The 15,077-nt window shown below is 46.1% G+C and overlaps 1 protein-coding gene across 1 annotated transcript in view; it reads left to right on the forward strand.

The window, feature by feature from the left end:
• The window catches only part of TFF2 (trefoil factor 2), a 142,628-nt gene extending 131,494 nt beyond the window's left edge, over positions 1-11,134 (forward strand). The window contains exons 13-16 of the mRNA XM_075333294.1: positions 4,833-4,980; positions 5,027-5,128; positions 7,890-9,023; positions 10,990-11,134. Coding sequence (XP_075189409.1) covers positions 4,833-4,980; positions 5,027-5,128; positions 7,890-9,023; positions 10,990-11,003 — 1,398 coding nt within the window. The 3' untranslated portion in view covers positions 11,004-11,134. The remainder of the gene's footprint in view (positions 1-4,832; positions 4,981-5,026; positions 5,129-7,889; positions 9,024-10,989) is intronic.
• Positions 11,135-15,077: the final 3,943 nt, after the last annotated feature.

Genomic DNA, 15,077 nt, shown 5'->3' on the forward strand with positions numbered 1-15,077 from the left:
TGTTGCCGGTGGTCAATGTCTCCTGTGTGTAAGGACATTCTGTTACCAGCTCTGCTCACTACCTGAACTCCTCTCAGATAAGTGGTCTTTGTACCTCTGCTGTTTGTTTTCAACTTTCTTGTTGTTTTTTCTGCTTTTGATACTAATGCTTGATTCCTATTTTGTCTGTGTGGAGTTCTTAGTGGAATGCGATCATTCCTTGCTGGAAGTGTCTGTATACTTAGCTCCATGATTCTGCAATGTATTGTGTTTGTCATGCTTGGTATTAATTCAGTCCCTCATCTGTATTAGTGGTTTTGGATCCCAGTAACATCAGAGTGCTGATACAGTGGGGGAGAGGTTGTGTGACCTCAGGATTTTTCCATATCAGAAGTGCTGGTATGTATTAGGGTTTTTACGGCTGCAGACAGTTGCTTTTTCCTATCCTTTCCTATAAAAATAGTTTGGGCCTCACCTTTGCTGAATCTGTCTTTTGTGGATTTATATTGTGTTTTTCTATATCACCGTAGCCTTTACATGTGGGGGATTTCTATCTATCTTTGGGGACTGCTCCGAGGCAGATTAGCTTTCTTATATCTCTATCTGTGAGATTATTTAGTTCTCCAGCTTTGTCGAGGCGTTCAGGTCATCGTAGGCATGCCCCATGGCTACTTCTAGTTGTGTGTCAGGATTAGGTCTGCAGTCCGTTAAGTTTCCAGCCACTCTGTTACCTTTTTGGGATTCCGCATTTTTTGATCCTCCTCGGTCCCTGAATCATAACACACCGCCATATCCGGCAATCACCCAGTGGGAAATTTGAAATCCCTCCGCACTGGCGCTTTATACAATCGCGTTTAAAACCACGAATTCTGACAACCCACACTCATTCACACATCAAACCTGCCCTGAGGAAGTCAGATCACTACGAAACACGCGTCGGTCGCAGGCACGCAGATTTAACAGGTAATTACCACATTGAATTTTCTTATGCAGATATACTATTCCGGCCATAGGATTACTATTCACATTGATGGTTTTATACTTTAACAGCATCACATGAATTTCTAAAGCCGACTTTATATCCTTATACACTATTGTTCTATTGGCAGTTTTATACTATTTCATTTTCAGATCACAACGAAACACGCGTCGGGCCAAAGGCACGCAGATTTAACAGACCCTTGATATAGGTAATTACCACATTAACTTTTTCTTATGCAGATATGCTATTCTGGCCATATGATTACTATTTACATTGATGGTTTTATACTTTAACAGCTTCACATGAGACCAAATGTATACCCTTATACACTACTGTTCTATTGGCAGTTTCATACTATCTAATGTGATTCCTGTAGTGGTTATTGATTACCTATAATGGTCCTTTATTTTCCATCAATTTCTGCTGTTGCCATTTGAGAAACCCTTTCCTTAGTCACATTGACCCTAGACACTGTATTATTACTTGAGAAATATTTCCTATTTTTATCTATTTCTTTGTGTTAGTGGTGGTATTTTGACCTACATGTATAGCATTTGCCTATTGCTATTACATGGAAGGTCTTTTTGAAATACTTGGTCGTTACATGACACCTAAATTAGGGATTTTTTGATTATATATTGATGGTAGCCAGGTCCGAGCCCCCAGCATGACCCTAAATCCTTTCCGAGCCCTGATCTTACTCCTCATCTCCTCCACCCTCAGTGAGGGCCAGAAAACATGAAGACAAAATCCCAGAAAACAACAAGGACGAGGCAGAACAGAAACTCATACCCACAGCACTCAAAACACACAGGAGAGACAATATGTGCAGTGGGGAGTAACAAAAAGGGGAGGAAGTAACGCACAACGGGAATGCTCAATATTTCCTTTTTTTATGTTAGCGGTGGTGTTTTGACCTACATGCATAGCATTTGCCAATTGCTATAAAATGGAAGGTCTTTTTGAAATACCTGGCTACCATCAAGCCTACCTCTGAGATAAGGGACAGCACAGGGTCTCAAGTCTGAGGGCCAGCCAAGGGGCCCCTGTCCTGTCTTCACATACCCTGCAACAGAGGCGCAGAAACAAAAGAAAATTCAGGAAAATAGCGGCATTTACACCAGGTAAACTAATGCATAATTATTGCAAGTGACGGGGGTCACACTCAGATGTAAAATCTTAGAGGGAGTCATGCAAGATTTTGGAAGATCCCATGGAAGGTGATAGAAAACAAATATGACTTGTCAGGCGGAGTGTTGTAGGGACACGTAGAAGATCCCATAATCCTCCTACAATCTGCACATAGTATTAGGCATTTTGTGTTAGATATGACTCATTGCAATATATTTACTGTAATATTATTATGCAATTGATATGTGTGTGGCATGTGATGGTGCTGCAAGAAAATGCACAGCACATTCATGTGATACATTGCAAGAGCGATGTACGTGATTAGTGATGTCAGAGATGGTGTCCCCTGTCATATAGTATGCTGATGTCTCATTCTTTTTCCATCGGCCTTTGGTAATTTGTGACCTGCCAGCAGTTCCAGTGCTTCATGGTTCAAGCCTCAATACAAGTCTATGAGAGCCTCGTTTTTGCTCTCATAGACTTTGTCGTGCAGTGTTCAGCGTTTCGCTAGTTGAGTATCATGGTGGCATTAGACTCAGTTCACACAGCAGTGTCTAACAAACAGCCTGGGATTCCTAAGTTGCACAGCCTGTCATGGGCGTTGGCTGGCTGTGGCTTCAGTGCTCTCCAGTCCAGCAGGAGTTAATTCCTGCTGGCTTGTGATCATCTGCTGGGAGCTCAGGCTGCTGATCACCAGCTGCTTTCATCCCTTATAAGCTTCTGGATACTGGGGCTGAGTGCCAGATATAGCTTCTGCTTCCTGGTTCCTGTGGTTGTCCTGTTGTATGGTGTTCTACAAGTTGTGGTTCTGCGTGGAGTATGAGTTCTCCAGTTGTGTATTTATTTCCTACACCTTTTGCTTTACTCCTCAGTTCAAGTGCGAGTTTTCCTTTACCCTTGTCTGTGCCTATATGTAGTGTTTTGGTTACTGGGTTTCGGGGTGGGAGAGAGCAGTATCAGGGTTCAGACATGAGACAGGGTCATGCCGGGGGCTCAAACCTGTCTACCATCAAGCCTACCTCTGAGATAAGGGACAGCGCAGGGGCCCCAGCCTTAGGGTTAGTCTAGGAGCACCTGTTCCATCTGTATACACCCCGTGACAGTCTTTCATTGAGAGCTTATGTGCCGCCCCCGTGCCAGCAGCTGAGCTGCTCGGATCCGGATCTGCAGTGGCTCGAGGGTCTCCGGACTCGGGGGTCGTGCGGCCACTCAAATGAAGGGGGGTATTTATAGGGGATGTATTAGAGTTTGTGACGCCACCCATGCTTTGTGGTAATTAGGAGCACCACCGCTGCAGTTGGGAGTACCCGGGGATGATGGAGTGGGGCAGCCAGGTGTTGTGACCCTCCACGGGTAGGGGGAATACCCCGGGACTCGGTGATTGCAGGGGAGTGCTGTTGGATGCAAAGGGGTCACTTGCGTACTCACTCAGTACATTAAGCTGACAGCGAAAACTGGATAAACCAAAGTTCTGGATACCGCTGGCGCAGAGGGGAGCTTAGTTCGGGTCCCATCCCCAATGGTGCTGCCTGGTGATCCGTGACCTGCCTCCTCCTCCGGCACTAAGTTTACTTCTCTGTTGGTCCCGGTAGTATGAAACCTGCCGGGTCCCGCTTCCCACTATGGCTAAGTGAGGGAGCTTGCTCTCAGGGTTCACGCTTGGAATTGTCTGGACCGTTTTGAGTGGAAAGTCCTATCCCCCTTGTTGCGCTAGTACTCCGATTTTGGAGCGGGTGGGAATGGATCTTGAAGGCTCCGTTCTCCTCAGGTAAATTGTCAGGTTGCCTAAAGCTACTCCCCGACCTAGAGTCCACGTACCCTGTTGTGCCTTGATCCCAGCCCGGTGATGGTGTAAGGCCGCCGGCTGTCCTCCTCAACAGATCCGTGCCCCTTGCCACGATCCCCTGCGACCGGGGGTCCAGCTCCTCTAGGCCCAGACCCCTGTCTGCCACCTAGATTGCTTCCCAGGAGCCCTGCTCCTGACCTCATCTCACTTTCACTTCTCAGACCCAACTCTCTCCTTCTGACACTCCTGGCCTCTCCTTTCCAACCCCCCCCCAGGTGGGCGACTCTATTCCACTCAAGCCGTCCACTGGTGTGTTTGGTGGGTGTGGTGCAGGGTGTAACTAGGATTTGATTAGCTGATGTAGGCAACACCATATAGTTAGGGACCCTAAACCAAGAAGGAGGTGGATACTGCACGGGAGGGCAGATTGTGCGAATCTCTGTGACGACCCGTTAGTCCAGGGGCATCACACTTGTGCCGTAACTTCTGACTTCTGGGCAGTCAGAAGTTATGAGACAAGATGGCACCACATGACCAGAGCAATGCTGAAAAATGATGAAGACAGCGGCAGGTGAATATGATACCGGGGGCAGAGGGCTTACATTTAAAGCACCACTCCAACTGGAGTGTTGATTTAATTGGCTACTATGTACACCTTTATTCATCCAAGCACTCAACAAATCAAGATCACTGGATCCTAATACATTTAAAGAGGCACACCAACTTTTATTTTTCTTGTAAACCCACCCAACGTCAAACTAAGCAAGACAATCCCTTTGCACACAGTAACACCTCGTCCCCAGTGATCACTGTCTCCCATCCATCACACAACTGTGATTCCACGCTAGTATTTTTGGGTCCAATTTGTATTACTTGGGGTTTTACTTGTCTGTCTAAACTGTACAATTATTTTTATTCTTTCTATATTATATTTTACGTCTTCTCTTCCACTAGTCCATATGTGGTCCATCTATAAACAGTCTTAGCAAATACAATAATCTGTCTGCAAAGTGCATGAAAGAAGAATTAAGAGCAGGATTATGTGCAGTAATAGCAGCTCCCTTAGTAAACAGCTCTCATCATAAATACAAATATCTCCGATGTATATAAATGTTTGGCAGGTCCGGATAATAAGCATTTATTATAAGCTCCCTGCAAACTGAGTACAATGTCGCTGTACGTGCTGTCAGCCTTCACCCTCATCATCATCTCCGCGCAGTTTCTGCACACAGGAGCTGGTCCGGTCGTTAGTAAGTATGATGTGTTTTATTAGGTTTTCAAATTAATGTTGGTGATGAGCGGGCACTACCATGCTCGAGTGCTCGATACTGGTAACTAGTGATGAGTGAGCACTACCATGCTCGGGTGCTCAGTACTCGTAACTAGTGATGAGCGGGCACTACCATGCTCAGATGCTCGGTACTTGTAACTAGTGATGAGCGGGCACTACCATGCTCGGGTGCTCAGTATTGGTAACTAGTGATGAGCAGGCACTACCATGCTCGGGTGCTCAGTACTGGTAACTAGTGATGAGCGGGCACTACCATGCTCAGATGCTCGGTACTTGTAACTAGTGATGAGCGGGCACTACCATGCTCGGGTGCTCAGTACTCGTAACTAGTGATGAGCGAGCACTAACATGCTCGGGTGCTCAGTACTCGTAACTAGTGATGAGCGGGCACTACCATGCTCAGATGCTCGGTACTTGTAACTAGTGATGAGCGGGCACTACCATGCTCGGGTGCTCAGTACCCGTAACTAGTGATGAGCGGGCACTACCATGCTCGGGTGCTCAGTACTGGTAACTAGTGATGAGCGGGCACTACCATGCGCGGGTGCTCAGTACTCGTAACTAGTGATGAGTGGGCACTACCATGCTCCGGTGCTCTGTACTGGTAACTAGTGATGAGCGGGCACTACCATGCTCGGGTGCTCAGTACTGGTAACTAGTGATGAGCGGGCACTACCATGCTCGGGTGCTCAGTACCCGTAACTAGTGATGAGTGGGCACTACCATGCTCCGGTGCTCTGTACTGGTAACTAGTGATGAGCGGGCACTACCATGCTCAGGTGCTCAGTACTCGTAACTAGTGATGAGTGGGCACTACCATGCTCGAGTGCTAAGTACTGGTAACTAGTGATGAGCATCCGAGTACAGAGCAGTTCACTCATCACTAATCACAGGTTCAAGTCCCCAACAGGATTTGCAAAAATTTTAAAAATCTGTTAAAAATTATCTATATTTATCTTTCCATTTACATATACAGTGGGTATGGAAAGTATTCACACCCTTTTAAATTTTTCACTCTTTGTTTCATTGCAGCCATTTGGCAAATTCAAACAAGTTCATTTTTTCCTCATTAATGTACACTCTGCGCCCCATCCCCCATCTTGAAAAAAAAAAAACAGAAATGTAGAAATTTTTGCAAATTTATTAAACAAGAAAAACTGAAATATCACATGGTCATAAGTATTCAGACCCTTTGCTCGGTATTGAGTAGAGGCGCCCTCCCTTTTGAGCTAGTACAGCCATGAGTCTTCTTGGGATCCTGGATTTGGGGATCCTCTGCCATTCTTCCTTGCAGATCCTCTCCAGTTCCGTCAGGTTGGATGGTGAACGTTGGTGGACGCCATTTTCAGGTCTCTCCAGAGATGCTCCATTGGGTTTGGGTCAGGGCTCTGGCTGGGCCGGTCAAGAATGGTCACAGAGTTGTTCTGAAGCCAGTCCTTTGTTATTGTAGCTATGTGCTTAGGGTCATTGTCTTGTTGGAAGTTGAACCTTCGGTCAAGTCTGAGGTCCAGAGCACCCTGGAAGAGGTTTTCTTCCAGGATATCTTTGTACTTGGTCACATTCATCTTTCCTTCCATTTCAACCAGTCGTCCTGTCCCTGCCCCCATAGCATGATGCTGCCTCCACCATGTCTCACTGTGGGGATTGTATTGGGCAGGTGATGAGCAGTGCCTGCTTTTCTCCACACATACCACTTAGAATTATCACCAAAACGTTCTATCTTCGTCTCATCAGACCAGAGAATCTTATTTCTCATAGTCTGGGAGTCCTTCATGTGTTTTTTTTTGCAAACTCTATGTGGGCTTTCATATGTCTTGCACTGAGGAGAGGCTTCTGTCGGGCCACTCTGCCATAAAGGCCCGACTGGTGGAGGCTGCAGTGATAGGTGACTTTGTGGAACTTTCTCCTATCTCCCTACTGCATCTCTGGAGCTCAGCCACAGTGATCTTGGGGTTCTTCTTTACCTCTCACCAAGGCTCTTCTCCCACGATTGCTCAGTTTGGCTGGACGGTCAGGTCTAGGATGAGTTCTGGTGGTCCTAAACTTCTTCCATTTAAGGATTATAGGGGCCACTGTGCTCTTAGGAACCTTGAGTCCTGCAGAAATTATTTTGTAACCTTGGCCAGATCTGTGCCTTACCACAATTCTGTCTCTGAGCTCCTTGGGCAGTTCCTTTGACCTCATGATTATCATTTGGTGTGACATGCACTGTGAGCTGTGAGGTCTTATATAGACAGGTGTGCGCCTTTCCAAATCAAGTCCTATCAGTTTAATTACACACAGCTGCACTCCAAGGAAGGAGCAGAACCATCTCAAGGAGGATCACAAGGAAATGGACAGCATGTGACTTACATATGTGTCTGAGCAAAGGGGCTGAATACTTATGACCATGTGATATTTCAGTTTTTCTTGTTTAATAAATTTGCAATAATTTTTACATTTCTGTTTTTTTTTTGTCAAGATGGGGGATGGGGGTGCAGAGTGTACAATAATGAGAAAAAAATGAACTTTTTTGAATTTACCAAATGGCTGCAATGAAACAAAGAGTGAAAAATTTAAAGGGGTCTGAATACTTTCCGTACTCACTGTATATATGTATATAAATAGTAAATGGGAAAAAAATCTATAACAGCTTTTTTTTCTCTCTTGTTAGAAAGGTTAAAAAATAAATGCGTATCCCCCAATTTGACTGCACATAACATTTCTTTATCTTTTTTAAGATGAAGCTCAGTGCACTTTGACGCCGCGTGAGAGGACAGACTGTGGCTACGGGGGAATCGGTCAGCAGGAATGTATCAGAAAAGGATGCTGCTTCGATTCACGGATCTCTGGGGTCATTTGGTGTTACAAAGTCCCTGAAGTTGTAGCCCCAGAAATAGTTCCTGAGCCTCCAGTCCAAGAGGTAGTCCCCGAGCCTCCGATGGTAGAAGAAGAACCCGAGCCTCAGGTGGAGGAAGTAGAACCCGAGCCTCAGGTTGAGGAAGTTGACCCTGAGCCTCAGAGTGAAGAAGTTGACCCTGAGCCTCAGAGTGAGGAAGTAGACATCGAGAGTGAGGAAGTAGACATCGAGACTCAGAGTGAGGAAGTAGCCACTGAGACTCAGAGTGAGGAAGTAGATGTCGAGATTCAGAGTGAGGAAGTAGCCACTGAGACTCAGAGTGAGGAAGTAGATGTCGAGATTCAGAATGAGGAAGTAGCCACTGAGACTCAGAGTGAGGAAGTAGACGTCGAGATTCAGAGTGAAGAAGTAGACCCTGAGCCTCAGAGTGAGGAAGTAGACATTGAGATTCAGAGTGAGGAAGTAGACGTCGAGACTCAGAGTGAAGAAGTAGACCCCGAACCTCAGAGTGAAGAAGTAGACCCTGAGCCTCAGAGTGAAGAAGTAGACATCGAGACTCAGAGTGAGGAAGTAGACGTCGAGACTCAGAGTGAAGAAGTAGATGTCGAGACTCAGAGTGAAGAAGTAGACCCCGAACCTCAGAGTGAAGAAGTAGACCCCGAACCTCAGAGTGAAGAAGTAGACCCCGAACCTCAGAGTGAGGAAGTAGACCCCGAACCTCAGAGTGAAGAAGTAGACCCCGAACCTCAGAGTGAGGAAGTAGACATCGAGACTCAGAGTGAGGAAGTAGATGTCGAGACTCAGAGTGAGGAAGTAGACGTCGAGACTCAGAGTGAGGAAGTAGATGTCGAGACTCAAAGTGAGGAAGTAGCCGTCGAGACTCAGAGTGAGGAAGTAGAAGTAATCCCTGAGCCTGAGCTTCCAGTGTTGGTGCCTGAGCCTCAAATTGAAGAAATAGAGACCCAGGAAAATGTGGAATCAGAGCAAGAGGCTCAAGAAGTAGAGGAAGAAGAAGGTAAGCACGGCTGATTTATCGACATTGCTGACTACACCTAACAACTACAAAGGGAGAAGTAGGACTTATAGAAGTGGTGACTATGATTGCCAATCTTATGGGGGGGATTTCCTGTGACAATTTTATGGGAGGTCTGGATGATAATTTTATAAGAGCACTGATGTTCTTGAGGCTCTGATTTATCTGACAATGCTACTGAACCACTGACATCTGGAAATGTCTTAAAGGGTCTGTCACCAGATTTTTTTAGGGGAATAGACCCTGATTCCAGCAATGTATCACTTACTGAGCTGCTTTGATAAAATTTGAGATCGCTAAACGCCAAGCTGTGTATAACCCCGCCCACACCCCTGATTGGCAACTTTCAGTGTGCACTGTGAGTAGGCAGAAAGTTGCCAATCATTGGAGTGGGCAGGGTTATACAGAGTAAGAAGACTACATGGCATAAAACAATCAAAACAAATTTCCAAACAAGCATGGCTATGGTAAATGCCATGCAAAATAATTAAGATGATATATATAGAGCATAACTCCAGAACAATTAATGAAATGCAGGAGAAAAGGGAATAATAAATGCCCATCAGTAAACAATGTTCAATAGAAAATTACAAATTTTTATTAATATCAATATTAAAATGAGAATCCACAACCATAGAACAACCAATGTCCATATTTAACAGTAAGTGATCCGTATATAGCAATGCATAGATAATGTAAAAGACGCCAATAAAAAAAAAAACCTCTGAGGAAACCATGTATTGGGTTATTTTTAAGAAGCGAAACGTACGTTAGGTCTCCTGTCTTCTTTTGCTTTGGATAACCTTTGTCCTCTGACTACCCAACACTGTGAGTATATGGGTGATATATATATATGATCATGGTCAACTATTTTTTGTACACTGCAACATATTTATACCTAATTGGTTAACATGTACGGGGGTCTCTGCATTTACGTGGTTATATTTGATTAATCACAGACGGTTATTTGGTCATATTGTCCGTTTGCTTGAACCTCCATGATGCTAGTTAAGGTTCACTGCTGTAATGTTTTGGTGTACCTACAATAATTTTCTTGACCTTTGATCAGATTGTCCTCTTTTTACTCTCTACGCGGGGTATTAAGTCATTACCATCTGACTGTATTTCTGGTCCGTTTTTTTCATTGGCGTCTTTTGCCTTATCTATGTATTGCTATATACGGATCACTTACTGTTAAATATGGACATTGGTTATTCTATCGTTTTGGATTCTCATTTTAATATTGTTATTAATAAAAATGTGTAATTTTCTATTGAACATTGTTTACTGATGTGCAGTTTTGACTACATTTTCTCCTGCAACCAGACAGGATAAGAGACAGACAAAGACAGGTAAAGAGACAGACAAAGAGACAGACACAGGGAAAGAGACAGAGGGAAAGAGACAGAGGGAAAGAGACAGACAGGGAAAGTGACAGACATGGAAAGTGACAGAGATAGATAGACAGACAGGGAAAGAGATTGAGACAGACGGAGAAAGAAACAGAGACAGTCAGAGACAGACAGGGAGAGAGACAAACAGACAAAGAGATAGAAAGAGAGACAGAGATATATACAGAGGGGGAGACAGACATTATAATTACATTTATATCTATTTGTTTTGTGGTTTTTGTGTGCAGAATACATTTTTGTTAATACATTCTATTTTGTTAACAGCAGTTATTAACCCGGGCGAAGCCGGGTAGTACAGCTAGTTATTAATAAAAACCTGCTGACAAATTCCCTTTAAGGGCACTGAGTGTGTCCCTCTAGTAATGTTATGAGGATGCTCATTATGTCTAAGCGACCATGTATGAAGATGTTACTGAGGCATTGTCGTGTAGGTACTAGGTTAGGGGAAAGGGCCTAGTCAAAAGGGATTGTGATTAAGTTTTAGAAGAAGTAATCGTTGTTCCATGTCTTAGATATTTGTTACTTGTTTCTTTCAGTTTGTCTTGAGTGAGGAACTGTCCAGTCCTGAATCATCATCGGAACTACAATAACGAGCCCTCCTGGAATTCATCTTCCTTCCTCTTCTACCATGAGGATCACTGTTTCTTAGAAATAAAAACAAAACATGACCTTCTTCTTGAGTTTCCCTTTGTGTTGTTCTTTGTTCTCTAAGTAATGGACCTTCTTCACCACAATTATGAGATACCAATGAGTAACGGTAGGTTTGGTGTTGGCAGTGGCCACCTCTGACGATGACACTTGAACCTTGGTGAAATGGCCTACTAAAGCCTTTTTCAGATGTCCATTTCTCACGGACGCACCTAGTATCGTCCGTGCCGTTCACATGCCGTTCTGGTTTTTTTCGGACCGAGTGGTCCAGCCAAAATTGTGAGGACATGTCCAATATTTATCCGAGTGTCAGTTGAAAATCGGCAACGCAAGTCTATAGGACCGTGAAAAAATCTGGTGGCTTTTTTAACAGATTGCTGGATAGGAGAAGGTAGAGAAACTTTTTTTTTCATCCCCAAAAAATTGCTAAAATTCAGAAGAAACTCAGATGATACTCTGATGAAAATGGTTAAAAATGCTGGAAGAGACATTAAGCGTAAATAGGGTCTTATCCTAAAACACCGTCAGCAAAGGTGCTGTAAGGGTAGACTCACCTGGCGTGGTTGTGAGAGTCACAACCACTGTTATGGCGTAAATACAGCTACAGCAGAACCCACGTGGAGATGCAGTTCAAATTTGGAGAGAAAAGGGTAAATAGACCGCGCTGCCGTAGAAAAGAGGATCCATGTAGAAGGAATGATTTTATTTGTCTACGCATTTCAAAACCTTATGGCTTCCATGTGGTATATGATTTGTCCTGAGGAAGAAGCCATAAGGCTTTGAAACGCGTAGACAAATAAAATCATTCCTTCTATCTGGATCCTCTTTTCTACGGCAGCGCGGTCTATTAACCCTTCTCTCTCCAAATTTGCACTAACTCTGATGAACATAATGTGGTGCCCCTGAGGCTTCAGTCGCCAAAGGGTACTGCACCTCACTTAAGGTGCAGTATTCATCTCGGGTAAGGAGGGGGTTAACCACCGGTGTTTCCACATTTCACCTTACATATCGCTTGGGTACCTTCTCACTGGGGACTGGACTAGGGTAAACAGGGGGTTGGCCATCACAATGCATGGGACTTTCCCAGTCACTAGGACAGCCACCTGGGGGCTGGTACCACTTGGGGTAGAAGTAGGAGCAACCTTCACACATTCTTCAGTCAAGTCGGAATTTCAGTTCTGGCAACACAACACCAACTACTTTCATCTTCCTTCTCCACTGGGGCCTGTTGCTTGGAGCGAGAAGCTCAGCCTGGGTTCCTGACTTCCACAGGGGCAACCCTTAGGAAAGGACATTTCTAAATACCAGTGGCTATCTCCAACTTATCGTGGATCACCTGGGGCCCACTACTCAGAGACTGGTATCCTGAGACTGCACTTGAACTGTGAGTAAAGAGACCTGGACCTGAAGCAGCTGACTCAGCCTATTTTTGCCGTCGCTGTTGCCCCACGCTTTGGCGCCAACGGCCATTACAGTCCCTCATCATCCTCCCCGGGGACCGCTCCACCTGTGGGGAGGACACCCACCCTTGCTGCGACACCATGAGCCCCGGAGGACATCACCCGCAGCGGCGGCTAATCCCTGGCCGCGTACCATAGGTGGTGTCTCAAGACAACTATCCCTATCCTCCATCCTCATCCCCTTTTATTGTACACCTCGGGGCCACGAAGCTGGGCAAGGCCACCCGTGACATCCCCCTGACCCGACATCACCGGCCCGGCGACGAGTAAAGGTAACCCCTTGCCACGTGGGTGCTCCAATAACACCAGATTAAAAATACTTAAATACACTCGGATAGATTTTTTTTTCATACGAGAACATCACTGCCATGTGCCTGAGCCGTCTGCTCTCTCATCTCAGCTATCTCTTAAGCGGGCTTTACACGCTACGATATATCTTACGACGTGTTGTCGGGGTCACGTCGTAAGTGACGCACATCCGGCATTGTATAACATATCGTAGCGTGTGGCAGCTACGAGCGACTGTGAACGAGCAAAAATACTTACCTTATCGTTGCTCGTTGACACGTCGATCATTTTCTAAAAATCGAACGTCCTTCTGTGCTCCGGTTGTTCATTGTTCCCGATCAGCACACATCGCTCCGTGTGACACCCCGCAGCTTACCTGCGTCCCGCCGGCAATGTGTAAGGAAGGAGGTGGGCGGGATGTTTACGTCCCGCTCATCTTCACCCCTCTGCTTCTATTGGCCAGCCGCTGTGTGACGTCGCAGTGACGACGAACGTCCCTCCCCCTTCAGGAAGTGGATGTTCTCCGCCCACTGCAAGGTCGTTTGGAAGGTAAGTACATGTGACGGGGGTTTACGACTTTCTGCAACACTGGCAAGATCGCACAACTAATCGACGCGTGTAAAGCAGCCTTAAGCTGCCAAATATCTTACCTATCAGAGGCGGCCGGTAATAGACCTAACTAAGGTGCAAAGTTTAAGCGATAAAGCCCCCTATTAATCAATAGGTCATTCTCTCTTGTTGGCCCGGGTCCTGGTCCTCTCCACAGAGCAAGGGCATAGGAATGGTTGGCGGTGCTCCTAGTGGGCTGGGAGGACTTTGTGTGTGCAGGCCATACCTCTATGCAGTTCCTCGTGCGATCCAGGAAATTTCCGCCAAGGATTGATGGGCACACTTATGTACTTCAGTCACATCATTACTGTGAGCACAACACTTGGTCGTTGTAGGTTCAGTACACCTCACTTCAAACCACACTTATACTGTCAACTACGCCATAGGTTTTGGTACTACTGCCCCTGTTACACTGTCCTCTACTTCACTTTCTAACACGATGGTTCCACTCAGTAAAGACATAGAGTCTCATTCCAGTCATGGTTGTTTCCAGCCCCTACGGAACCATTACTACTAACGGTCTTTCCGACCTGCACTGCCACCGGGCAAGGTTAGTTTCTCTGTGCTGACCTGTTCTCCCAGGGCTATGGCCCTCCATTATAGGACTAATATCACTGGACACAGTCGCGACCCAGGCTACCCGGGTTAAAGGGAACCTGTCATCAGAAATTTATCTTGAAACCTAACAGTTTCCCCCTCTGCAGCTCGTGGGCTGCATTCTAGCAGGTTCCTGTACTTTTTGTGGCCCCTTTTAAACCAAATTAAATACTTTATAAACTTGTACCTTTTGGTATGAAAATTTTGTAAATCGTCCATGGGGGCGGGCTCTCTGCTGACCGTTGCTGTTCCTCCAGCACATTGACGCCATCCCCCCACGCTCCGTTTCATCCATCAGGACGCCGCCCACTGCGCCGAAGGTGCCGCCCACGCCAGGATCGCTGGTGACGTGTGTCACAGGCACGAGTTATGGGCGGCGCTGTGATTGCTCCCCCCACGGGGTCCTGGGGGTTATTCGTCACCGGGCCAGTGTCGGTTTGGGATGTTACAGCGGCCTGGCCCGGCTCCGTGATTCCGATGGTGTCAATAAGGATGGGGATGGGGATGATGGGAGTAGTTATTCGTGACACCACCTGAGGTGTGCGGCCAGTTAATAGCCACCGCTGCAGAAAGTCTCTCTTTTCTGGGGCAGATGGTGACGCAGCTCAGGTGTTGCATCTTTCCAAAGGTAGAGGTGGGCCCCAGAGAGGATATTGGGCGTCGTAGTCTCCTATGGCACAGAGGCGCAATGATGGGAGTGCCGACAATGATGGGACGACACAGAGCATGCAGTTCAAGGTTTTTTACTCACTGATGTTACACCACCTTTGGACTGGTGGACTCCCCTGTGATGGGCTTCAACCGATCCCGGATAGTTTAGAGGTCAAGGCCGTTGTTTCCTTATATGTGTCCTTTCCAGTGGTCTTCCCTCCAACCCAGCTCCTGGGCCGAGGAACGGGTCACGGGTGCCTGCTGTATTCTTCGCGAACCCTGTCATTCCCCTCCTTCTTAATAACCCGGGTCGAGCTTCTGACCACGGGCCCCTGTCTAATCTCTATCTTCCGACTTCTCCTCCTGCGTCC

Source organism: Anomaloglossus baeobatrachus, chromosome 2, assembly GCF_048569485.1.
Source record: "Anomaloglossus baeobatrachus isolate aAnoBae1 chromosome 2, aAnoBae1.hap1, whole genome shotgun sequence".
NCBI lineage: Eukaryota > Metazoa > Chordata > Amphibia > Anura > Aromobatidae > Anomaloglossus > Anomaloglossus baeobatrachus.